Source organism: Diadema antillarum, unplaced genomic scaffold (assembly GCF_040938485.1).
Source record: "Diadema antillarum isolate AM-2024a unplaced genomic scaffold, OU_Dant_1.0 seq00000937_RagTag, whole genome shotgun sequence".
NCBI lineage: Eukaryota > Metazoa > Echinodermata > Echinoidea > Diadematoida > Diadematidae > Diadema > Diadema antillarum.
The window spans coordinates 758,738-785,239 of record NW_027271788.1 but is presented as its reverse complement, the minus strand read 5'-3'; the positions used below and the strand labels follow the sequence as shown (position 1 = coordinate 785,239).

The 26,502-nt window shown below is 43.9% G+C and overlaps 2 protein-coding genes and 1 pseudogene across 2 annotated transcripts; all 3 read left to right on the top strand.

Annotated features, from left to right (window-relative positions):
• The first annotated feature begins 6,869 nt into the window (after positions 1 to 6,869).
• Positions 6,870 to 13,767, top strand: LOC139741593 (uncharacterized). Its single transcript, XM_071652173.1, has 3 exons — positions 6,870 to 11,319; positions 12,747 to 12,912; positions 13,632 to 13,767. Exons 1-3 carry the CDS (start codon positions 6,870 to 6,872, stop codon positions 13,765 to 13,767), a joined length of 4,752 nt encoding a protein of 1,583 aa, XP_071508274.1.
• A 5-nt stretch (positions 13,768 to 13,772) lies between these two features.
• Positions 13,773 to 19,818, top strand: LOC139741591 (uncharacterized). The gene is made up of 2 exons (XM_071652172.1): positions 13,773 to 18,222; positions 19,649 to 19,818. The coding sequence occupies exons 1-2, from the start codon at positions 13,773 to 13,775 to the stop codon at positions 19,816 to 19,818; spliced, it is 4,620 nt and encodes a 1,539-aa protein (XP_071508273.1).
• Positions 19,819 to 19,978: 160 nt separating this feature from the next.
• Positions 19,979 to 24,855, top strand: LOC139741590 (carbohydrate sulfotransferase 15-like; annotated as a pseudogene).
• The last annotated feature ends 1,647 nt before the right edge of the window (positions 24,856 to 26,502 follow it).

The following is a 26,502-nucleotide window of genomic DNA, read 5'->3' as shown; positions in this document are numbered from 1 at the left end:
TGCCGGGCACGAGTCCTGGGGTGTTATTCTGAAAATATTCATAAGTTTCTTCCTAAATATTTCCCAGAATAATGAGGGAGAAAGTTAGGAAGTGCCCCCCAAAAGACATGACCATTACTCTGACACCCGGGTCTGAAACTTGATCCTAAGAACTTCTTAAAGCATATTAGGTCATTCTTATCCCAGCCCACCGCAGTTTCTGATATCAAAATCAATATTACTAGCATAAAGTTTCGTCGCCCTTAGTATGAACAAGTAACCATGCCTACATAACGTATCTTGCCAAGTCGACATCTGAAAAGTTACATGTCATCATGGTGACATAAGTTATCTACCCAAGCTGATATCTAAAATGTTACATGTCGTCATGGTGACATAAGATATCTTGCCAAGTCGACATCTAAAAAGTTACATGTCGTCATGGTGACATAAGGTATCTTGCCAAGTTGACTTATAGAAAATTACATGTCGTCATGGCGACATAACTTATCTCGCCAAGTCGACTTAAATGATTGTTTTTTATTTTGTCAACACCATGCGCGCACGTGGTCGAGATCTCATGAAGATGGTGACCTATTACAATTATACTAACAAAGTCTATTAACTTGTCAGCCGGCTTGTCAGTCTAACAAGTTAGTCTCTTTACCAACTTAGTCTTAGTAACAGCTAAATCATGGATTCCGAAAAGGAGGCCGAGGACATTAGCAAAAACAACAACAACAATTTCCCTAAGCGGTAGTAAAAAAAAAAAGACAAAGTAATACACATACACAAGCACACATACCAACGCACATTGACAAACACAAGGCGGCTCTCTTGTAAGGAAGGATTGATGAGAGGATAGAAAGATAGTGAGGAAGGTAGTAAGTCCGAAGTGGACAAGGGGGGGGGGGGGAGGGAGGGGGAGAGGAGAGGGAAACGATGGGTCATAACCAGGGCTCTGGAGGCACAGAAGCACGGGCTCACTGATTAACAAAGAGTAGTGAGATTACCGAGCAACAACAGTTTTGAAAATCACAAGTATAAAAAAAGAATGAATCATTATGCTGCATACGAAGTTTTTAAATAATTCTTTAACTTGAAAGAAAACATATTAAAACTTAAAACTTCTTTTATATTATTATCAAGAGAATTCCAGAATTTTGGTCCAGAAAAGGAGAATAAAGATTTTGCAAAAACCGTCCTAGTCAAAGGCAAATGATATTCATGGGATTGACGGGTTGGATGTGCATTTCATGAACAGTTTCATTCTTTAAAAACATGGAATCAAACACAAGGGGGAGAGAATGGTTAGTGAGTTTATACATGAATTGTCCTAATTGCAAACGATAAAGATCATAAATTTTCAAAATATTATTTTTGTGAAATAAATTATTAGTATGACCTCTCCACGATTCGTGACAAATGATACGAAGAGCTGTTTTCTGTATTGTAGATTACTCATAATGTCTAATTACTCATAATGTCTAATTCATACCAAAGAGTTGAGGGCGCTTGTATAATACTCTCTCCCTCGTATACTACGTGTTTGTATGAAATGGCGCCGACTACGAAATGGATAATCTTTTCATTATCATCTCACACAGCATTTTAAAGTCTCTTTAATAAAGGCGACAATCCTTCACGGGGTAAAATGCGTAACTTTTCCCGTGTAATTTTGGATGCTGCTGTTTGCGATAATCCCAAAAATTGATTAAAGGTTTTTCAAGCAGTAGCCGCTGACATGATAATTTTGTATCTTGTTATATCTTAAAGAAATATCATTGATTATCATAATTAACTCACTTTGAAAATGTTTAATGCTTTCCTTATTCGTCTTCCTAAAATCATTTTCTTTTAGTGAATTCTATAATACAATGAATCAATTTCTTGCTAAAGTCAAAAAAGTGCATAACCAATGCTTAAATTCATCCTCTTTGAACATTCTTCTATATTTCTTCCTGCTCACAGGAAGTCAAGAAAGGAAGTAATACATTACAAAATATATATATATATTTTTTTTTTCATCTTGATTTTTATTTCATTATTATTTCCATTTTTGTTACTTGGCCTAAGTTACGATATGAAATGCGTGAATAAATGAATCAAACTTACGGTCTCCTTCACACCTCACTCCGGCGTCTTCACTGTGACTACAGCCCTGATGACATCTCCATGGCCAACGAAAGCAATGAACCAGAGAGTTTTCCGTTCCCTCACAGTAAACCCAATGAAGCCAGATTGGTCCAGAACCCGGCCCAAAGCGAGCTCTCAAATAATAATTCAAAGCTGATGAGTAGCCGAGATCTCTGCACACCGCGTGCGCGTCGTTGATATCCCACCAGCTGTCACACACCGTGCCCCACTGTCCGTTACACGATATCTCAACTCGGCCTTCATTTTGGGTTGATCCACCAACCAGCCTCACTGTAATAACATTTGATAAAAAGATAAATAGAAAGATAAATGGCATTAAAATCACATGCCTGGCAACCACAGACCAAATTGCACTTGAGTTAATAAATGAATATGAATGAATGGTTTATTGATAATCAAACTTCGATTCCAGCCGAATGGCTGAATTGCGTCTTATTTACATTGATAAAATTACAGTGAGACAAAATAAATTACATATACAATGTGTAAAACACGAACAAAATACAATCATTACGACGACAACAACAACAAATCATCAATACATCAATAGGGGCAATCCATGATTATAAATCATATTACAACAAAGCAGTGTTGAGTGAAAAAAAAAATATACCCTATATCCTCCAGTCATATGACAACCATTTCAGCGAATAAAGAAGGCATAGAAGAGGAGAGGAGGCGTGGAATGTGGAATGTTGAGAGATAGAGAATTCTACATGAAGTGTGAGGCTGAGACAAGAACAGAGTGAGGGGGAGAGAGGAGAAAAAAGAAACAAGGCTGGGGAGAAGAAAAGGGAGGCACAAAGGGAGAGCAGGAGAAATGTGAGGATAAAGGAGAAGAAGAAGAGTGAGTTGAGGGGAAAGGGAGGAAAGAAAGGGAAAAAAACCTGTATGCAACTGGATAAATAAATAACAGGCAATTCAAACAAAATAAACATACAGAAGTCATTGAAGTCTATGTATAGTGTCGTTTGATACACACGTTAAACTATATTCGTGACTATAGTCACGAATATAGTGACTATAGTCACTTGGCGGAGGTCTGCGCTCTCAGAGTGCTTTTCTATAGCGCAGACCTCCGCCAAGTATGCAGCTCATTTCCACCATTGATCTTGTTCTTCCATAGAGATATCAGTGATTTCCACCCATTATACGTACATGTACTTCATTGTGTGCTGAAAGTCGCCCGATTTCCCAATATAGAAGCCATTGTTAGGGCGTCATAAACCCTCAGCTGCACAGCGCGCCTTGCCCTAACAGAAACTATAGAGCACGCACTTTATTGTTGTTGTTGATTCGTATTTTAGATGGGTATTAAAAAAAAGCCAAACTCGGTTGCCAGTGCACCTTGGCAGCCTTATGCAATTATTTATGTTATTATAGCGTATAATTATTCGGCCAATTCTATAGCAATGTTGTTAATTTCAGGAGACACAAAACACAGATATTAAAGTCGTATACGACTTTTCAAGGGTTATGTCCAGTAATGCATTTGTAACACCAGCTTATACTTTCAAACGATGGAAAAGTCTTAAATATCGTTGTTTAAGGGAAAAAATCACAAAACACCCGGATGTAGTTTACACCAGGAAAGAGATCATGCAGTGGTGGACGATGGGAAGAAAGCGTGAGTTGATCGAGACAGGTGCAATGGTTGTCATACTGTAACTCATCACTGTTCACAGTTTACAGTCAACCTTGCCTTTAAAGCCAATTCAAAGTTATCAGAGTGACTTTCGACTATAAAAACACAAAAGCATTTATATCATTGTCATATCAATCTCCTGGGTATATACGGCAATGATTTTGTTTTAAACACACTCTCAGAGTGCCACACAATACCACATTTTAATGCAGTCGTAAAAGGTATTTTTTTTCTCGACTAGGTCATTTTGTAAAGTAGGAATATATTATGACTGCTGAAAAAAAAGATAAACATGATATTTCTATTGCGATTAATATGCTATATGCAACTTGGATCTTGATTTTTGTCTTCGTCGACTGTAGATTTATCTCTGGGAAGCTACGCGAGTCTGTCATCGCAACTCGTTCAACGTTTCACCGACGATCCCTCCACGAAGACAAGGCTTGTTTATTATAAGTATTACATGGAGGAAAATCGCAGATAATTTCCAAGAACTTTGACTTGTCTCAAGTTTGCTGGGGTCGAGTGCAAGTTACACGATTTATTTTAAAAAGACCACTCTTGAAATTATGACAACCAGCTCTGAAATCGTCTAAAAATGTGCTCTTTATTCTTAACAAATACCAAGAATAAAGTGTACGGTTCATCTTAAAACCGGCTGTCTATAAACGAAAACATCGGTGTTATAATATTTTTTAACAATGGCATTATCTAACATGTCACTGTCTGGTTTGAAAGCAAGGGGTAGCACATGGTACCCAAGCAACGACCCGCATCACTGTTGTCAGAGGTAAACGGCACGGAAAGGTTTTTTTTTTTTCCTTTTCTCCTACCCTCTTGTTTACGGTGGGCTACTGTCTAGGTAGAAGGAATTTTTAGGCCAACAGCTGGCGAGATCGAGGTTGCGAGCTGCACCCTTCTCGCAGCGCGGGAAGAAATGCTTGGCTGGGTTTCCCGCGAATTTTGTTATGATTCATTTGGTTATCAATAAAGGCCGCACCCCGGTATTTGAATAAAGAGAATGTAAGTGATAGTGAGTAGTTAAATTACAGGTTAATTATTATTGTATTGGTATGGGAGTGAAAGGTTAGAATTAAGGGAATCGCACTGATTGGCGAGTGATAATGTATGCAAGGGTAAGAGCGAGAGAGGGAGCGTGACAGAAGATAAATAGCTGTGAAGGAGGAATAAGAGAGGAGAAGCTAATCCGACGCGAGAGTGGAAAGACCGTTTGTGCCCATTGGGAAGGGTCCAGGCTCGTCGAAATAGGAGGGAATCCAGGATAAGACTCCGCTGAGATCCGAGCTAAAAGGCAGTGAGGGAGAAAGCGAGAGAGAAATTGAACCTGTGATACTCCGAGGCTGAAGTATTCCTGCTGCTGAGCGGAATTGGCAGACGGGGTACTGGACGACAACTCCGAGGGCAGACGGCAACTCTCCGCGCGGTGCAGGGCAGAAATAACTGTAAGTGGAGTTTATACGCTGATTTCAGTAATTTCCTTCCAGTTAGTTTTTTGTTTAGGGACTCATTAGAGGCGCTGTTAAAACGAGGCGCCTGGTAGTAAATGACAATATTAGTTTTTTTTTGTATGAAGAGAATGATTTGAGGTGTAAGGTGAGAATGAATTGATATGTGGAAGAAAGCAGGTGGTAATTTTGTGTGCAGATAATCTTATAAAGTACAGAAGTATATCCAACAGTGTTATAGCGGTAAACCAAGAAGCTTGGTTATGGTTCATGCACACATTGTAAACATGGAAAAAAAAATTCGGAAGTTATAAATTATGATGAAGAGATTTCTCAGGTATAGAGAAATGTTTTTGGGCGAATGGAAAGGAACAGTTACAGTATGAATAGGTATTAATATTCGCCATACAGAGCGCAAATGCCATGAGGTTATAAGATGATTTTGATATTGATGTTCTAAGAAGATTGTGATATTGATGTTATGAGTGTGACACAGAATAGTCGCCGTGTAGTCGGGGAATATCAAAGTGAGGATAGAACAGTATTAATATGGATGGACATTATTGTGCTAGTGGTGGTTAATTGTAAATTTACAGCCGCATCCTTATATTGCTACGAGCTGAGGCAGCTGCATTGCTACGAGCTGAGACAGCCGCAGTGCTACGAGCTGAGACAGCCGCACCACTACGAGCTGAGGCCGCAGCAGTGCTACGAGCTGACACAGCCGCACTACGAGCTGAGTCCGGGACCAGCCGCTGCTCGGTGACCCAGTCACGGTCGTCAGCAGAGACGCTGTCATCGCTGGCCGGGCCAGACTGGTCGACGTCGGCACCGACGCTGCACCCTAGCGATCTACAAGACGCACGAGGGCGCCCTCCAGCGACGTCATAGGACACAGAACTCGGCAAGATAACGCCTGATAGTTGATAGTACAGGAGCTCCGTAGGCAGTAATACAAGTGTATCAGTGTAATTGTAACAGGGAGTTTGATGAGGCTGATTTAATCTAATGAATTTAGGGGAATAATTGATTTAAGTATTTAAGCAGATAATTTATTTTTGTTGTGTTGCGTTATGATGACATCTGTCAGAAAACATAGAACCCGCAGAGGAATTAAAATTTTGTTTATTGCATTTTGAATCCAAAACAAAAATCTTCACGCTGTGTTATTTACGTGGTTTATACTAGAGTAAAGTAGCGCAGTAAGTTCCCCCTGACAATTTCTGGCGACCACGAAGGGACGTTATGTTTGGGGAATAGTGAATGATTATTGGAAGTAGGCGAAATTATAAAGCAGAGTGTTATAAGGTAGGCAAAAAGAAAAGGGTTAGGATTGTGCAGTTAGCAGTGTGAAACTTTATTCATGCATAGTCTGGTATGGCAATCATGTTACAATAGAGAATTGTGAAGGTAATTAAGAGTGTAGTGATAATTGTAGACTGTAACCGGTTTGTCTGTATGAGTAATTTTTATTAGCACAGGAAGGTCCGTCAGAGCGCGTTGCAGTTTGGGAGAGTGCTGCCTGCCCCATCGATTCGTCCTCGCCTCGCCTGCCTATCCGTGAACGAGCTACAGTCAGGGAGTGTATTCTCCGAGGGAATTGACGAAGCAGACTGAGTGAGATGGAGCTTGAGAGATTGGCGAAGATTGGTGAGTCTCTTGGGTTTAAGGGTGATGAGTTGCAGGATTTCATAACCAGAGAACGGGAGAACGCTAAGGAAGAGCGGGCGAGAGAGAGGGAAGCGCGGGCAGAAGAGCGAGAATTAATTAAGTTAAGGTTGGAATTAGAGAAGGCTAAGGGAAACTCAAATAATGGGAACAATAGTTGTAATGCTTCAGTTGTACAGGCCCCAAAGCTACCGACTTTTAATGATAGTAAAGATCAGATGGATGCCTACCTTAACAGGTTTGAGAGATACGCAACCACACAGCGGTGGCCGGAGGAGGCGTGGGCCACGAATCTCAGTGCTTTACTTACGGGGAAAGCATTGGAAACGTACTCAAGGTTGAGTGATGTAGAAGCACAGGATTATGGGGTTGTGAAGAAGGCGCTTCTTAATAGGTACTCTCTCACAAGTGAGGGATTCCGAAAGAAGCTACGGGCGGCGAAGCCTGACAATGGGGAAACCGCCAGTCAATTTGTTGTTCGAATGCGGAGTTATTTAGACAAATGGGTAGAACTAGCGGGAGCAAAACCTCAGTATGAAGCATTAGTAGAGTTGATGTTAATGGAGCAATTCCTTACTAGCTGTTCGCAACCAATGGTACTGTTCATTCGAGAACGTAGGCCGACAGCCCTAAGTGAAATGGTCGAGATCGCCGACCGCTTCGTAGAATCTCGATCAGGATGGTATTCACCAGCAGGTCACAAGGGCTCACTAACCAGGCCTACTCCGAATCAGAGTAGTCGTCCCAATACAGGTACCGCTCGCCCAAAGCCGGACGCCAAGCCAAAGGAGGAGACCCCGCGCGACAAGCCCGGATGCTTTCTATGCGGTAGCACCCGACACTTCGCGAGGAACTGTCAGAAACGCCACAAGCCGGAGAAGCTGGCCGCGGGAGTCGACAAGTCGTCCTATCCACAGGTGCGAGACGGGAAGAGTTCGGGAGCGACGGCCGCGACGGACGAAAAAGGAGAGAGGGACGTGGTAGCTGACAACCGTCGAGAGGGAGACAAGAACCGGCGAGGCACGGGTGAGAAAGGGTGTCTATTAATCGACTCTTGCTTTTCATGTAGTCCCACCACACAGGTACACGAAAAAGAGCAGCGAAAGGATACCATGCTACCGAGTGTAAGTGCCGCCTGTGGAGCGAAGCCAGTTCGGGCAATGCCAGTAGTTAGCGGACTCCTAAACGGCAAGAAGGTGACCGTCCTGCGAGATAGTGGATGCTCGACAGCCGTCGCCAAGGCCGAGTTGATCGACCACCAGCAGTTGACAGAGGAGGTTCGCACGTGTGTCCTGATTGATGGCACGGTGAGAGAATTCCAAGTCGCTAAGGTACACGTGGATACGCCCTACTATGAAGGGAAATTGGAAGTGTTGTGCGTGACTAACCCGATTTATGACTTGATACTAGGTAATGTCCCAGGAGTGAGAGAACCAAGCCAGCCAGACCGGGAATGGACGCCAACTGAGCCTGACGAGGATACAGCCCTAGCAGTGGAGACTCGGAGTAAACGTCGTGACGTTACCAAACCACTGAGGGAACTGAGGGTGCCTGGTCAGAAAGAGGCGATAACGGCGGAGCAATTCCGACAAGAGCAGGAGAAGGACGCCTCGCTCGGGAACATTCGGAGACAGATCCAGTCAGGAGAAGAGAAGGTGAGCCGAAAGGGCAATAAGACTAAATTTGTCATGAAGGGAAAGTTGATGTACCGGAAGTTTTCATCCAGTTATGCAGACAGCAAGGATGCAACATGGCAGTTGATTGTACCGGAAAAACTTCGACGACATGTCTTGTCCCTCGCTCACGAGTCCTTGTTAGGTGGACACCTGGCAACGAAGAAGACTTCGGAGAAAATCAGCGCAAATTTCTACTGGCCGGGGATGTATGCGGACACTCGTCGATTCTGTCGGTCTTGTGACGGATGTCAGCGCTCACTCCCCAAGGGAAAAGTCAGTAAGGTGCCCCTCGGCACGACCCCCTTGATCGACGAGCCATTCAGACGCGTCGCGGTTGACATAGTCGGCCCAATCACGCCGGTCACCGGACGAGGGAATAGGTATATCTTAACTTTGGTTGATTATGCCACTAGGTACCCCGAAGCGATGGCACTACGTAACATTGATACCCAAACCGTGGCGGAGGCTCTTCTCAGCATGTTCTCTCGGGTAGGCTTCCCGCGCGAAATGCTGACAGATCGGGGGACCCAATTCACGTCAGGCGTCATGAAGGAAGTAAGTCGATTGTTGTCCATCACGCATCTTACCACCACTCCCTACCACCCCGCGTGTAACGGGCTAGTGGAACGATTCAACGGCACATTAAAGCTTATGCTCAAAAAGATGTGTGAAGAACAACCCAGAGAATGGGATCGGTACCTCGACTCCCTTCTGTTCGCCTATAGAGAGACGCCCCATGACAGCACGGGGTTCGCACCCTTCGAATTGCTATACGGCAGAGACGTTCGAGGACCCCTCATGATCTTGAAAGAACTGTGGACAGACGAGGACACGGTGCCCGAGACGAAGACGGCGTACCAATACGTCATGGACCTCCGAGAAAAGCTGGAGAAAACATGTGAAATAGCAAGCCAGGAGCTGATGAAGGCACACGAAGGATATCGCAAAAACTACAACCGGAGAGCCAAGGCACGATCGTTCAAGGTAGGAGACGAGGTGTTGTTACTACTCCCTACCGATAAGAACAAGTTACTGATGCACTGGAAGGGGCCGTTCCGAGTGGTAGGTGTCGTGGGTAAGATGGATTACCGCATTGACACTGGGCAGAGGGTGACAACCTTCCATGCAAACCTGCTGAAAAGGTATCTGCGGAGAGAGGATGACCAGCAGGGCAATGCAAATACAGGCACCCCGTTCGACGTCGCCGCAGCCTCGGTCGTCGAAGAGGATGACGACGAGCCCCACAGCGATGACGCCGAAACGCACACGGACCCACCTAAACCAAAGCTCCTGGAAGTACCAACGCTACAGCAAACTCAAACCTTTGAAGACGTGAAGGTAAGCCCTGATCTCACGAGTAAACAAAAATCGGAAGTAAAGCAATTACTGAACAAGTACTCTGATTCGTTAACAGATGTTCCCGGGGTTACCAACGCTGGCTACCATGACATTGAGCTGACATATCCGAGGCCAATCCAGAGTCGGCAATATCCACTGCCCCACGCCCTAAGGGAAGTCGTGAAGCGTGAGGTAAAAGAGATGCTCGACTATGGGGTCATCGAGCCTTCGACGTCGCCATACGCGTTGCCGATTGTCTTAGTGTCCAAGAAAGACGGGACCAATCGATTTTGCTGCGATTTCCGGAAGCTTAATGTCGTCACCGTCAAGGACGCCGAACCAATACCGGACCAAGATGAGATATTTGCCAAGTTAGCAAACGACCAGTACTTCTCGAAGATAGATCTGACAAAAGGATATTGGCAGATGCCACTAACAGACAGAGCGAAGCCACTGACCGCGTTCGTCACCCCAGATGGCCTCTATCAGTTTCGTACTATGCCATTCGGCCTCGTCAACGCCCCGGCGTCGTTTAGCCGCTTGATGAGGAGCATACTTCGTGGAGTGCCGTGCGTCGATAATTTTATCGACGATATCCTGATCCACACCGTCACATGGGAACAGCACCTGGACGTGCTTGAAGAAGTGCTGCGTCGTCTGAGACATGCCAACCTCACAGCCAAGCCAAACAAGTGCTTCGTCGGCTTCAACACCATCGAGTTCTTGGGCCATCAAGTAAGCAGGGGCTGCGTGAGGCCTACGCTCGACAAGGTCGACTCCATCGTGAGCGCCCCACGCCCGGAGACGAAGAAACAGCTGCGGTCCTTCATCGGGCTAGCAGGATACTACCGCAAGTTCGTGCCGAACTTCTCGGCCACTGCCGTCCCACTGACAGACCGCACTAAGAAGGGAGAGCCAAACAAGGTAAAGTGGGAGAAGGAACAAGAACAAGCGTTCAGGAGTTTGAAGGCCGCACTGGCTAACGCACCCATCCTCCAACTCCCGGATGTTGCCAAGCCATTCATCCTCCGCACCGACGCATCCGACAACGGAGTGGGCGCTGTCCTCCTACAGGAGACCGAAGGGGAGAAGTTCCCAGTCGCCTACGCGAGCAAGAAGTTACTACCTCGAGAACGTGTTTATTCGACGATAGAGAAGGAGTGCCTTGCCGTGGTGTGGGCGGTCCAGAAATTCGAGCCTTACCTGTACGGGCGTGAATTCGTGTTAGAGGTCGACCACGAACCGTTGCGGGCGATGAGAAAGGGGAAGGTAGCAAACGCCCGAGTGCTTCGATGGTCGTTAGCCCTACAGCCATACCAGTACCGAGTAGAGGCTATCAAAGGGAAGGAAAATGTAGGGGCAGACTACTTGAGCCGCAGTCATCCCGATAGTAGGTAAAGGGCACAAATACAAAAAAGGTGCAAATAATTAAGAAGCAAGTAATATTGTAAAGTTGAGGGAAAAGGGAGACTGAAATGTGTAGGCAAAAGGTTGGAGCAGGTACATAAAGAGAAAAAAAAACATAAGAAGGGGGTGAATTGTCAGAGGTAAACGGCACGGACAGGTTTTTTTTTTTCCTTTTCTCCTACCCTCTTGTTTACGGTGGGCTACTGTCTAGGTAGAAGGAATTTTTAGGCCAACAGCTGGCGAGATCGAGGTTGCGAGCTGCACCCTTCTCGCAGCGCGGCAAGAAATGCTTGGCTGGGTTTCCCGCGAATTTTGTTATGATTCATTTGGTTATCAATAAAGGCCGCACTCCGGTATTTGAATAAAGAGAATGTAAGTGATAGTGAGTAGTTAAATTACAGGTTAATTATTATTGTATTGGTATGGGAGTGAAAGGTTAGAATTAAGGGAATCGCACTGATTGGCGAGTGATAATGTATGCAAGGGTAAGAGCGAGAGAGGGAGCGTGACAGAAGATAAATAGCTGTGAAGGAGGAATAAGAGAGGAGAAGCTAATCCGACGCGAGAGTGGAAAGACCGTTTGTGCCCATTGGGAAGGGTCCAGGCTCGTCGAAATAGGAGGGAATCCAGGATAAGACTCCGCTGAGATCCGAGCTAAAAGGCAGTGAGGGAGAAAGCGAGAGAGAAATTGAACCTGTGATACTCCGAGGCTGAAGTATTCCTGCTGCTGAGCGGAATTGGCAGACGGGGTACTGGACGACAACTCCGAGGGCAGACGGCAACTCTCCGCGCGGTGCAGGGCAGAAATAACTGTAAGTGGAGTTTATATGCTGATTTCAGTAATTTCCTTCCAGTTAGTTTTTTGTTTAGGGACTCAATAGAGGCGCTGTTAAAACGAGGCGCCTGGTAGTAAATGACAATATTAGTTTTTTTTTGTATGAAGAGAATGATTTGAGGTGTAAGGTGAGAATGAATTGATATGTGGAAGAAAGCAGGTGGTAATTTTGTGTGCAGATAATCTTATAAAGTACAGAAGTATATCCAACAGTGTTATAGCGGTAAACCAAGAAGCTTGGTTATGGTTCATGCACACATTGTAAACATGGAAAAAAAAATCGGAAGTTATAAATTATGATGAAGAGATTTCTCAGGTATAGAGAAATGTTTTTGGGCGAATGGAAAGGAACAGTTACAGTAGGAATAGGTATTAATATTCGCCATACAGAGCGCAAATGCCATGAGGTTATAAGATGATTTTGATATTGATGTTCTAAGAAGATTGTGATATTGATGTTATGAGTGTGACACAGAATAGTCGCCGTGTAGTCGGGGAATATCAAAGTGAGGATAGAACAGTATTAATATGGATGGACATTATTGTGCTAGTGGTGGTTAATTGTAAATTTACAGCCGCATCCTTATATTGCTACGAGCTGAGGCAGCTGCATTGCTACGAGCTGAGACAGCCGCAGTGCTACGAGCTGAGACAGCCGCACCACTACGAGCTGAGGCCGCAGCAGTGCTACGAGCTGACACAGCCGCACTACGAGCTGAGTCCGGGACCAGCCGCTGCTCGGTGACCCAGTCACGGTCGTCAGCAGAGACGCTGTCATCGCTGGCCGGGCCAGACTGGTCGACGTCGGCACCGACGCTGCACCCTAGCGATCTACAAGACGCACGAGGGCGCCCTCCAGCGACGTCATAGGACACAGAACTCGGCAAGATAACGCCTGATAGTTGATAGTACAGGAGCTCCGTAGGCAGTAATACAAGTGTATCAGTGTAATTGTAACAGGGAGTTTGATGAGGCTGATTTAATCTAATGAATTTAGGGGAATAATTGATTTAAGTATTTAAGCAGATAATTTATTTTTGTTGTGTTGCGTTATGATGACATCTGTCAGAAAACATAGAACCCGCAGAGGAATTAAAATTTTGTTTATTGCATTTTGAATCCAAAACAAAAATCTTCACGCTGTGTTATTTACGTGGTTTATACTAGAGTAAAGTAGCGCAGTAAGTTCCCCCTGACAATTTCTGGCGACCACGAAGGGACGTTATGTTTGGGGAATAGTGAATGATTATTGGAAGTAGGCGAAATTATAAAGCAGAGTGTTATAAGGTAGGCAAAAAGAAAAGGGTTAGGATTGTGCAGTTAGCAGTGTGAAACTTTATTCATGCATAGTCTGGTATGGCAATCATGTTACAATAGAGAATTGTGAAGGTAATTAAGAGTGTAGTGATAATTGTAGACTGTAACCGGTTTGTCTGTATGAGTAATTTTTATTAGCACAGGAAGGTCCGTCAGAGCGCGTTGCAGTTTGGGAGAGTGCTGCCTGCCCCATCGATTCGTCCTCGCCTCGCCTGCCTATCCGTGAACGAGCTACAGTCAGGGAGTGTATTCTCCGAGGGAATTGACGAAGCAGACTGAGTGAGATGGAGCTTGAGAGATTGGCGAAGATTGGTGAGTCTCTTGGGTTTAAGGGTGATGAGTTGCAGGATTTCATAACCAGAGAACGGGAGAACGCTAAGGAAGAGCGGGCGAGAGAGAGGGAAGCGCGGGCAGAAGAGCGAGAATTAATTAAGTTAAGGTTGGAATTAGAGAAGGCTAAGGGAAACTCAAATAATGGGAACAATAGTTGTAATGCTTCAGTTGTACAGGCCCCAAAGCTACCGACTTTTAATGATAGTAAAGATCAGATGGATGCCTACCTTAACAGGTTTGAGAGATACGCAACCACACAGCGGTGGCCGGAGGAGGCGTGGGCCACGAATCTCAGTGCTTTACTTACGGGGAAAGCATTGGAAACGTACTCAAGGTTGAGTGATGTAGAAGCACAGGATTATGGGGTTGTGAAGAAGGCGCTTCTTAATAGGTACTCTCTCACAAGTGAGGGATTCCGAAAGAAGCTACGGGCGGCGAAGCCTGACAATGGGGAAACCGCCAGTCAATTTGTTGTTCGAATGCGGAGTTATTTAGACAAATGGGTAGAACTAGCGGGAGCAAAACCTCAGTATGAAGCATTAGTAGAGTTGATGTTAATGGAGCAATTCCTTACTAGCTGTTCGCAACCAATGGTACTGTTCATTCGAGAACGTAGGCCGACAGCCCTAAGTGAAATGGTCGAGATCGCCGACCGCTTCGTAGAATCTCGATCAGGATGGTATTCACCAGCAGGTCACAAGGGCTCACTAACCAGGCCTACTCCGAATCAGAGTAGTCGTCCCAATACAGGTACCGCTCGCCCAAAGCCGGACGCCAAGCCAAAGGAGGAGACCCCGCGCGACAAGCCCGGATGCTTTCTATGCGGTAGCACCCGACACTTCGCGAGGAACTGTCAGAAACGCCACAAGCCGGAGAAGCTGGCCGCGGGAGTCGACAAGTCGTCCTATCCACAGGTGCGAGACGGGAAGAGTTCGGGAGCGACGGCCGCGACGGACGAAAAAGGAGAGAGGGACGTGGTAGCTGACAACCGTCGAGAGGGAGACAAGAACCGGCGAGGCACGGGTGAGAAAGGGTGTCTATTAATCGACTCTTGCTTTTCATGTAGTCCCACCACACAGGTACACGAAAAAGAGCAGCGAAAGGATACCATGCTACCGAGTGTAAGTGCCGCCTGTGGAGCGAAGCCAGTTCGGGCAATGCCAGTAGTTAGCGGACTCCTAAACGGCAAGAAGGTGACCGTCCTGCGAGATAGTGGATGCTCGACAGCCGTCGCCAAGGCCGAGTTGATCGACCACCAGCAGTTGACAGAGGAGGTTCGCACGTGTGTCCTGATTGATGGCACGGTGAGAGAATTCCAAGTCGCTAAGGTACACGTGGATACGCCCTACTATGAAGGGAAATTGGAAGTGTTGTGCGTGACTAACCCGATTTATGACTTGATACTAGGTAATGTCCCAGGAGTGAGAGAACCAAGCCAGCCAGACCGGGAATGGACGCCAACTGAGCCTGACGAGGATACAGCCCTAGCAGTGGAGACTCGGAGTAAACGTCGTGACGTTACCAAACCACTGAGGGAACTGAGGGTGCCTGGTCAGAAAGAGGCGATAACGGCGGAGCAATTCCGACAAGAGCAGGAGAAGGACGCCTCGCTCGGGAACATTCGGAGACAGATCCAGTCAGGAGAAGAGAAGGTGAGCCGAAAGGGCAATAAGACTAAATTTGTCATGAAGGGAAAGTTGATGTACCGGAAGTTTTCATCCAGTTATGCAGACAGCAAGGATGCAACATGGCAGTTGATTGTACCGGAAAAACTTCGACGACATGTCTTGTCCCTCGCTCACGAGTCCTTGTTAGGTGGACACCTGGCAACGAAGAAGACTTCGGAGAAAATCAGCGCAAATTTCTACTGGCCGGGGATGTATGCGGACACTCGTCGATTCTGTCGGTCTTGTGACGGATGTCAGCGCTCACTCCCCAAGGGAAAAGTCAGTAAGGTGCCCCTCGGCACGACCCCCTTGATCGACGAGCCATTCAGACGCGTCGCGGTTGACATAGTCGGCCCAATCACGCCGGTCACCGGACGAGGGAATAGGTATATCTTAACTTTGGTTGATTATGCCACTAGGTACCCCGAAGCGATGGCACTACGTAACATTGATACCCAAACCGTGGCGGAGGCTCTTCTCAGCATGTTCTCTCGGGTAGGCTTCCCGCGCGAAATGCTGACAGATCGGGGGACCCAATTCACGTCAGGCGTCATGAAGGAAGTAAGTCGATTGTTGTCCATCACGCATCTTACCACCACTCCCTACCACCCCGCGTGTAACGGGCTAGTGGAACGATTCAACGGCACATTAAAGCTTATGCTCAAAAAGATGTGTGAAGAACAACCCAGAGAATGGGATCGGTACCTCGACTCCCTTCTGTTCGCCTATAGAGAGACGCCCCATGACAGCACGGGGTTCGCACCCTTCGAATTGCTATACGGCAGAGACGTTCGAGGACCCCTCATGATCTTGAAAGAACTGTGGACAGACGAGGACACGGTGCCCGAGACGAAGACGGCGTACCAATACGTCATGGACCTCCGAGAAAAGCTGGAGAAAACATGTGAAATAGCAAGCCAGGAGCTGATGAAGGCACACGAAGGATATCGCAAAAACTACAACCGGAGAGCCAAGGCACGATCGTTCAAGGTAGGAGACGAGGTGTTGTTACTACTCCCTACCGATAAGAACAAGTTACTGATGCACTGGAAGGGGCCGTTCCGAGTGGTAGGTGTCGTGGGTAAGATGGATTACCGCATTGACACTGGGCAGAGGGTGACAACCTTCCATGCAAACCTGCTGAAAAGGTATCTGCGGAGAGAGGATGACCAGCAGGGCAATGCAAATACAGGCACCCCGTTCGACGTCGCCGCAGCCTCGGTCGTCGAAGAGGATGACGACGAGCCCCACAGCGATGACGCCGAAACGCACACGGACCCACCTAAACCAAAGCTCCTGGAAGTACCAACGCTACAGCAAACTCAAACCTTTGAAGACGTGAAGGTAAGCCCTGATCTCACGAGTAAACAAAAATCAGAAGTAAAGCAATTACTGAACAAGTACTCTGATTCGTTAACAGATGTTCCCGGGGTTACCAACGCTGGCTACCATGACATTGAGCTGACATATCCGAGGCCAATCCAGAGTCGGCAATATCCACTGCCCCACGCCCTAAGGGAAGTCGTGAAGCGTGAGGTAAAAGAGATGCTCGACTATGGGGTCATCGAGCCTTCGACGTCGCCATACGCGTTGCCGATTGTCTTAGTGTCCAAGAAAGACGGGACCAATCGATTTTGCTGCGATTTCCGGAAGCTTAATGTCGTCACCGTCAAGGACGCCGAACCAATACCGGACCAAGATGAGATATTTGCCAAGTTAGCAAACGACCAGTACTTCTCGAAGATAGATCTGACAAAAGGATATTGGCAGATGCCACTAACAGACAGAGCGAAGCCACTGACCGCGTTCGTCACCCCAGATGGCCTCTATCAGTTTCGTACTATGCCATTCGGCCTCGTCAACGCCCCGGCGTCGTTTAGCCGCTTGATGAGGAGCATACTTCGTGGAGTGCCGTGCGTCGATAATTTTATCGACGATATCCTGATCCACACCGTCACATGGGAACAGCACCTGGACGTGCTTGAAGAAGTGCTGCGTCGTCTGAGACATGCCAACCTCACAGCCAAGCCAAACAAGTGCTTCGTCGGCTTCAACACCATCGAGTTCTTGGGCCATCAAGTAAGCAGGGGCTGCGTGAGGCCTACGCTCGACAAGGTCGACTCCATCGTGAGCGCCCCACGCCCGGAGACGAAGAAACAGCTGCGGTCCTTCATCGGGCTAGCAGGATACTACCGCAAGTTCGTGCCGAACTTCTCGGCCACTGCCGTCCCACTGACAGACCGCACTAAGAAGGGAGAGCCAAACAAGGTAAAGTGGGAGAAGGAACAAGAACAAGCGTTCAGGAGTTTGAAGGCCGCACTGGCTAACGCACCCATCCTCCAACTCCCGGATGTTGCCAAGCCATTCATCCTCCGCACCGACGCATCCGACAACGGAGTGGGCGCTGTCCTCCTACAGGAGACCGAAGGGGAGAAGTTCCCAGTCGCCTACGCGAGCAAGAAGTTACTACCTCGAGAACGTGTTTATTCGACGATAGAGAAGGAGTGCCTTGCCGTGGTGTGGGCGGTCCAGAAATTCGAGCCTTACCTGTACGGGCGTGAATTCGTGTTAGAGGTCGACCACGAACCGTTGCGGGCGATGAGAAAGGGGAAGGTAGCAAACGCCCGAGTGCTTCGATGGTCGTTAGCCCTACAGCCATACCAGTACCGAGTAGAGGCTATCAAAGGGAAGGAAAATGTAGGGGCAGACTACTTGAGCCGCAGTCATCCCGATAGTAGGTAAAGGGCACAAATACAAAAAAGGTGCAAATAATTAAGAAGCAAGTAATATTGTAAAGTTGAGGGAAAAGGGAGACTGAAATGTGTAGGCAAAAGGTTGGAGCAGGTACATAAAGAGAAAAAAAAACATAAGAAGGGGGTGAATTGTCAGAGGTAAACGGCACGGACAGGTTTTTTTTTTTCCTTTTCTCCTACCCTCTTGTTTACGGTGGGCTACTGTCTAGGTAGAAGGAATTTTTAGGCCAACAGCTGGCGAGATCGAGGTTGCGAGCTGCACCCTTCTCGCAGCGCGGCAAGAAATGCTTGGCTGGGTTTCCCGCGAATTTTGTTATGATTCATTTGGTTATCAATAAAGGCCGCACTCCGGTATTTGAATAAAGAGAATGTAAGTGATAGTGAGTAGTTAAATTACAGGTTAATTATTATTGTATTGGTATGGGAGTGAAAGGTTAGAATTAAGGGAATCGCACTGATTGGCGAGTGATAATGTATGCAAGGGTAAGAGCGAGAGAGGGAGCGTGACAGAAGATAAATAGCTGTGAAGGAGGAATAAGAGAGGAGAAGCTAATCCGACGCGAGAGTGGAAAGACCGTTTGTGCCCATTGGGAAGGGTCCAGGCTCGTCGAAATAGGAGGGAATCCAGGATAAGACTCCGCTGAGATCCGAGCTAAAAGGCAGTGAGGGAGAAAGCGAGAGAGAAATTGAACCTGTGATACTCCGAGGCTGAAGTATTCCTGCTGCTGAGCGGAATTGGCAGACGGGGTACTGGACGACAACTCCGAGGGCAGACGGCAACTCTCCGCGCGGTGCAGGGCAGAAATAACTGTAAGTGGAGTTTATATGCTGATTTCAGTAATTTCCTTCCAGTTAGTTTTTTGTTTAGGGACTCAATAGAGGCGCTGTTAAAACGAGGCGCCTGGTAGTAAATGACAATATTAGTTTTTTTTGTATGAAGAGAATGATTTGAGGTGTAAGGTGAGAATGAATTGATATGTGGAAGAAAGCAGGTGGTAATTTTGTGTGCAGATAATCTTATAAAGTACAGAAGTATATCCAACAGTGTTATAGCGGTAAACCAAGAAGCTTGGTTATGGTTCATGCACACATTGTAAACATGGAAAAAAAAATCGGAAGTTATAAATTATGATGAAGAGATTTCTCAGGTATAGAGAAATGTTTTTGGGCGAATGGAAAGGAACAGTTACAGTAGGAATAGGTATTAATATTCGCCATACAGAGCGCAAATGCCATGAGGTTATAAGATGATTTTGATATTGATGTTCTAAGAAGATTGTGATATTGATGTTATGAGTGTGACACAGAATAGTCGCCGTGTAGTCGGGGAATATCAAAGTGAGGATAGAACAGTATTAATATGGATGGACATTATTGTGCTAGTGGTGGTTAATTGTAAATTTACAGCCGCATCCTTATATTGCTACGAGCTGAGGCAGCTGCATTGCTACGAGCTGAGACAGCCGCAGTGCTACGAGCTGAGACAGCCGCACCACTACGAGCTGAGGCCGCAGCAGTGCTACGAGCTGACACAGCCGCACTACGAGCTGAGTCCGGGACCAGCCGCTGCTCGGTGACCCAGTCACGGTCGTCAGCAGAGACGCTGTCATCGCTGGCCGGGCCAGACTGGTCGACGTCGGCACCGACGCTGCACCCTAGCGATCTACAAGACGCACGAGGGCGCCCTCCAGCGACGTCATAGGACACAGAACTCGGCAAGACAACGCCTGATAGTTGATGGTACAGGAGCTCCGTAGGCAGTAATACAAGTGTATCAGTGTAATTGTAACAGGCAGTTTGATGAGGCTGATTTAATCTAATGAATTTAGGGGAATAATTGATTTAAGTATTTAAGCAGATAATTTATTTATGTTGTGTTGCGTTATGATGACATCTGTCAGAAAACATAGAACCCGCAGAGGAATTAAAATTTTGTTTATTGCATTTTGAATCCAAAACAAAAATCTTCACGCTGTGTTATTTACGTGGTTTATACTAGAGTAAAGTAGCGCAGTAAGTTCCCCCTGACAACTGTCAAATATACAATCTCATGACACACACAATGCCAGATTAGATGCAGTGTCATAATCACAATGGTGTGTGTGTGTGTGTGGGGGGGGGGGGTCAAACTTCACTTTCACTTGAAAAGCTCAGAGAATAAAGATATACTGATGCTGTAAATGCCTTTCTCCTCTTGTGAGATGATATTCATGATATGACTGCCTCAACCCTTAACATTACAAGGGAGACGACATCATTGTAAAATTCGAATTTCCTTTCTATATCACTCTTACACACATCAGACAATTTAATTTTCCCAGAGATGATTATTCATTCATTAGATTGTGCCCTTTTTTGAGGGGAGGGAGAGGGGAGTTGCGATAGCGTTTTTTGATTATGATTGATACATCGACATAATCTTGTAAACGCAAAGGTACAGTGCAGTATAGTTCACACGACAGGAGAATACGCCAGCGAGTATTGTGTGATGTAATTTTGACAAGAGTTCGCATGTAAAATATGAGACTACACTATCATTTAAGATTTTACTGAGCATTTTTATAATCATATAAGACACATTTGTCTTCAATCAGTCTTATTCTGAAGACTTCACTCTCTTTATTTCTTTGCCTTCACTAAGGAGACGGATCACCAAGCACTTTTTGGGACAATCCAAACTGGAAGACTTGGTTTAGAAATCGCTATCAAGGACCGCAATACGTCACTGCTGACGTCATGAGAGCTATACAGCCTAATGCAAAGCTGTTAGTAATTCTTCGTGAACCTGTGTCAAGGTAAAGGGACTAATTACTCCTCCCTCTCCTCCTCAAAACGTCGCTTCTCTTTTTTTTTTTTTTTTTTTTTTTTTTTGGGGGGGGGGGGGGGGGGGGCGTCATTCAAAGGAAATATTACCGACATAAAGCTGTGTTTGTTACTCTGTCTGTTTCTTGTTGTTTGTCTGTTTGTATTTATGTTTGATTATTCTTGTCGGATCGCTATGATTATTCTTCAAGCTTTCTTATCGTTTTATCATTGTTTTCTTTCATCTATTAAACCGTATCCTAAAAGTGATCATTGTTTACTTTATGAGTGTCATTATGATGGCAATTTATAGGTTAGGTCGTAGTTAGGGAAGTATTAATCAATGAATTAGAGAAACAATAATTCACAAAAATAATCATTTTTCAAACCTCAGACAACAAATCGAATTGTTCCCCAACTAACCAAAGTTAATAAAATCTGAAAATCATACAGTTTTTAAATGTAGGATGTTTCTGTAATTCGTCGTGTTGAATTCACCACAAAACTCCAGCGAATTTTGATACATTCAATTTATCGTATTGTACATCTATACAAATAGATCCTAGATGTTGCCCGACAAGTACAAACTATTCTCGTTTCCCCAAATCTTGGAATGTGAAGAGCGTGTTTCCTCTGTTAGCAGTCAACGCATTGTTTGACATTAAACTATTAAAATGAGTATATGAATATAAGAACGACCCAAGTCCAATTTTTTGGCCAAATTCAGTTTGACATGGGAAATTGTAGATTGTGCATGGACTCATCTTGTGTGTAATGATAAGTCCTAATTACCCCCGGAAGTGCCTGAAACAAATGAGTTAAATCTTATATGAATGTAAGAATGAAGGACTTGGGTCATTCTTACATTCATATTATAGCGCCTTCTCTCGTCCTTCTCTCATCTCTATAGCAGAATATCATGTATATGAATAAAAGAACGACCCAAGTCCATATGAATCAAAGAACGACCCAAGTCCATCACACAAAATGGCGTCTCCACAATTAATGTTAACGTTAATTGTCATAATAATATATGTTCTAATTTGTATATACAATGTTGCCTTCCCATCACAGTTAAATAGAATATTATTGGACAAACAAAAAAGATATGAAGTTGTTTTTTAGTTTACTTGAAATGGTCTTCCATGGACTTGGGTCGTTCTTATATTCATATACTCAAATATTATATCGTTTTTCATTCGAAATGATCAACAGGTAACTGCAGTTATATTCTATTATATTCTTAACACTATGATTGTTAATCTTTTTCATTGTGAGATATGCGTCTGATACAGTGCACTCCCGTTACAAAGGCGTAGAAATTCTGGTTTCAAAGTTATCATTTATGCTTTACTTTTGGGCCATCACACTAAACGAAAGAAAAAAGACGGACCCGAGGACTTCAATAATAACCAGAGTGCACACAGAATGACACTGTGGAATATCTCGGAAGTATTCCTATTCTACGATTGTCTAGGAATTTTACAATCAATTTCTTCATTTCTTCAGACTTTACTCCGGCTATCTCTACTTTGAAGATTCCTCCAGAAAGAGTCCAGAGCATTTTCATCAAGAGGTTACCATGGCAATAAGTAAGTTCAACTCATGCAGAGAGAAACTGAGTTACCGCGCATGCGCCTACAGCCCGGACCAGATTCATCATGGCTACTTTGCAGTAAGTCACGTGACAGTATAGGATACAATTACATTGAAATGTTTATATTTTGTGTATACTCCAGTAAAGGTTGGAAATGTTTTACAAAACCGCAATGGGTCGAGGACGATTGGAAATGCAGTGGTGAATGGGGGGGGGGGGGGGCACCGGGCGCTTCTTTATTTATCTATTTATTTATGTATTTATTTATTTGTTCATTTATTCATTTATCTATCTATCTATCCATCTATCTATCTATCTATCTATCTATTCAATTGACATTTACTTTTCATAAAAGAATGCCTGGATCCGCTCCTGGAAATGTTTAGTTTATACCTTGTAATCAAAAAACAAAACAAAACAAACAAAACAAAACAAAACAAAACAAAACAGTAATCTTTATTATGGAGAAAACAGAGCTGAGTATAAAGTGTGGTAAAAAAAGAAAAGAAAACCAAAAGATCGAGGAGAGATCTGAGACGGGATGCCATGGAGACAGAAGACGATGAGCGAACAATTACCATGGTGACCCACCTACAATAACATTGCTTTTTGGTACCAGGTAAAACAGTTTGAATGCAAAGAGTAAAGCGTCATTTTCCTTTTCTTTTCTTTTTTTGATCAATTTAGTAAGCCATGGAGTTTAACAGGGAAGAGTTTAATCTTCTCAAGGATAGTGCACACGCTTTATAACAGAAAATATTTTGAAGAAAGATTTATATCAATAAAATCATCACATTCATTCTGATAACTTCCTTTGTTTTTTTACCAGGTTCATTCTCAAATATCTCAAGTTGATAGATGAATATGTCGGTGTCTGTTGCGAAATTCTTCAAGTGATAATGACTGTGACAGAGAACTAGATGATAGGCTAGTTGTGTGATCTATCTTTGCAGCGAATCCTGATCGGCCTCTACGCCGTCTTCACCCGGGACTGGTTGCGAGCCTTTCCCGAGAGAGCAGCTGAGGATTGTTAGGATGGAGGATTGGCAAGTCAACTGTACAGGGATACTGACCGACATCTTCTCCTTTCTTACACTAGGTAAATTTGGATTTACATGTCCGTTGTGAAGTTTTAGTCCTTGCTAATGTTATAGCACTTATTTTCTGTGTCTTTCTCGCCGTTATTGATCCATTTTCTCAATGATCAAAATAACGTTTTTTCTACAAATTTGATTGATATCACAAGACATATATTAAATGTGAGCAAGAGTAGATTCAGCACTTCAGAAAAGCCGTACTTATACTCGCTTGAAGAGGAACGCGTCAAACTTTCCATTATATTCAAAAGAAATAATAATAAAAATGATTATTAAAAACGGGATTTTTTGTCCTGCGATCTCCTTTACATACATACTGCAAGATGGTGTAACATAAAGCATGGCTTATTGTTGACACGATAGTTCTCAACTTTCTAAAGAAAATAAATATCTCCTCTCTGCATTTGCTCCTTCTTTACAAGACACAAAATTACTCGTTCTTCCAGGATTCGATTTTTCCTTTTGAGTGATGCTCGTTATTTCTTAGGTTCGTTATTCCAAAACACATGAATTATGTGTATCTATTTAGATGTTCGTTTGTCCAAAAAATGAAGTAAGATTCTTACGTTCGTGGCGTCATTCTGAATATTTGTTATTCAAAAGAATGAAAAAAAAATAGATATTTTAATAGGAAGGTTCGTTTATCCGAAAATGAATAAAGTTCATTGATTGCTGTTTGCCCCCCCCCCCCCCCCCCCCTCTATGTCATACGGCTCGATAGTCCGAAATGAAATGATATGTGGACAAATATCCAAGCCTATCCCCATGTACTTTATTTTCGGACTGCCGAACTTTCGGCATAAAGAATCTCTGGAATAGAAAAGACTTAAGCGACTTTTTTTTTTCAGTGTTTTTCAATGTTTTGTTATGTTTTTCCCTTGCAGGGAATCTAAGCCAGGAGCACACAGCTCAGATCTGTGAAGCCACGCCCCAAAAACTCCAACAAGGCAAAGCTGCGGGAGGTAGGGGGCATGTTACCACAGACGGTATCCCTCCTGGAAGACTTTTACCAGCGATCTAACGAAGAGCTCAGCCAGCTACTGGGCAGTGACAAATTTTTGTGGAAAGACACATACTTAGCTCAAGAAATATCACAAAATAAAGAGATGGATAGATAGGTGAATAGATAGATAGATAGATGGATTGATAGATAGATAGACAGACAGATAGATAGACAGACAGATAGATAGGCAGACAGATAGATAAATAGATATATTGATAGATAGAAAGATAGATAGATAGATGTTTAATAGATAGAAAGATAGATAGATAGATAGATAGATAGATAGGCAGATAGATAGATAGAAAGATAGATAGATTGATAGACAGATTGATAGATAGACAAGGATATTGATAGATAGACAGATAGATTGATAAATGAGTGTAGACAGGTAGATTGATAGATAGATAGAAAGATATATGAATTGATAGACAGATAGATTAATAGATAGACAGAAAGATAGATAGAAAGGTATATAAATTGATGATAGATTGATAGATAGACAGGCAGACTAATAGATAGATTAATAGATGCATGTAGACAGGTATAATAGATTGATAGATAGACAAAGAAATAGATAATGATATAGACGGTTAGGTATAGACAGAGATCACATGCACGAGAAGGCAGACTGAAAGGGGAAAAACACAATAATTATCTGAGAGTCTACGTGTTGGTATCTGCCTTTAAAAAGATGGAGAAGAGTGACAGAAAAAAAAGAGGAATTGATGTAAATGTTGCAATAATTATCACGCTGAATTTCAAAGTCATGCAATGTTAATGTGAAGAAATAAGCACAGAAAAGTATCACCGTTGTTTACAACATGATTATACCTTGTGTAATATTAGCAATGTACCTGCAGGCGAAAGAGATATGTTTTGCCAAAATAAATTAGCGCGATAAATAAAAGCACACGCATCAGAAGTTATGAACATTTCAAGTGGGTATGAGACTTGAGCGTATATGATTGAAATAACATTCCCATGAAATTAATCTATAAAGAGTTTGAATATAAGCTACTAAAGCTACCAAACAACGTTCACTGGAAACCCATGGCGCCTAATTAAGGAATATGAAGTTCTTTAACCTAAATAAAATTACATACTTCTTTGATGAAATTGTTGCAGCAACTTTTTACAGTGACTGCGTTTTAGAGAAGGACACAATTTTAACATTAAACAGTTTCCTTACAATTTTCATCTTCTTGTTTCATTCTTAGGATAGAAGAAATCGTGTGTGACTAATAGTATTATGTAAAGGTTTTAAAATAAAAATTACATGGGGGATGGAGAGAACAATCATTAGAGCTTCAAAAACTGTTTTGACCTTATATGAAATACTCTGCATAAAGACTGGTTGGTTGGTTGGACACAAGGTTGGTCACAATGCAATCACGTGACTAATGTGGCTAGGATCAAAATCGTTAGAGCTAGAGTGACATCACGTGAAATAATAAGATTCCAGGATTTTACTGGCTGCTGACAAGCTGCCTTGAATGAAATGAAATATATTCATGCACAACATGATATAACACAATGTTACCATGTCTTTTGCTGCGGATAGACTTGGCAATGATGACTTTTATTTTACCTTCGATGATGTTGCGATTCATGTTAATGAAAATAGAACAAAACTTGCCTCTCATGTACATTTTCTTGAGGTTAAAAAGAGTGACTGTTTGTCGTGAGAGGAACACATTGGTGTCATCTGCAACAAAATGTCAAAGAGTATCGTGATTTTAAACAGCCTATGGTCATACAACAG

Bases quoted from the DNA above. Each gene is read 5' to 3' on its own strand.
- LOC139741593 (XM_071652173.1), top strand. From the start codon at position 6,870: ATGGAGCTTGAGAGATTGGCGAAGATTGGTGAGTCTCTTGGGTTTAAG. The intron at 11,320-12,746 runs GTAGGTAAAGGG...GTAAATTTACAG, and splicing joins GAGCCGCAGTCATCCCGATA to CCGCATCCTTATATTGCTAC. The intron at 12,913-13,631 runs GTGACCCAGTCA...TTATTAGCACAG, and splicing joins CCGGGACCAGCCGCTGCTCG to GAAGGTCCGTCAGAGCGCGT.
- LOC139741591 (XM_071652172.1), top strand. From the start codon at position 13,773: ATGGAGCTTGAGAGATTGGCGAAGATTGGTGAGTCTCTTGGGTTTAAG. The intron at 18,223-19,648 runs GTAGGTAAAGGG...GTAAATTTACAG, and splicing joins GAGCCGCAGTCATCCCGATA to CCGCATCCTTATATTGCTAC.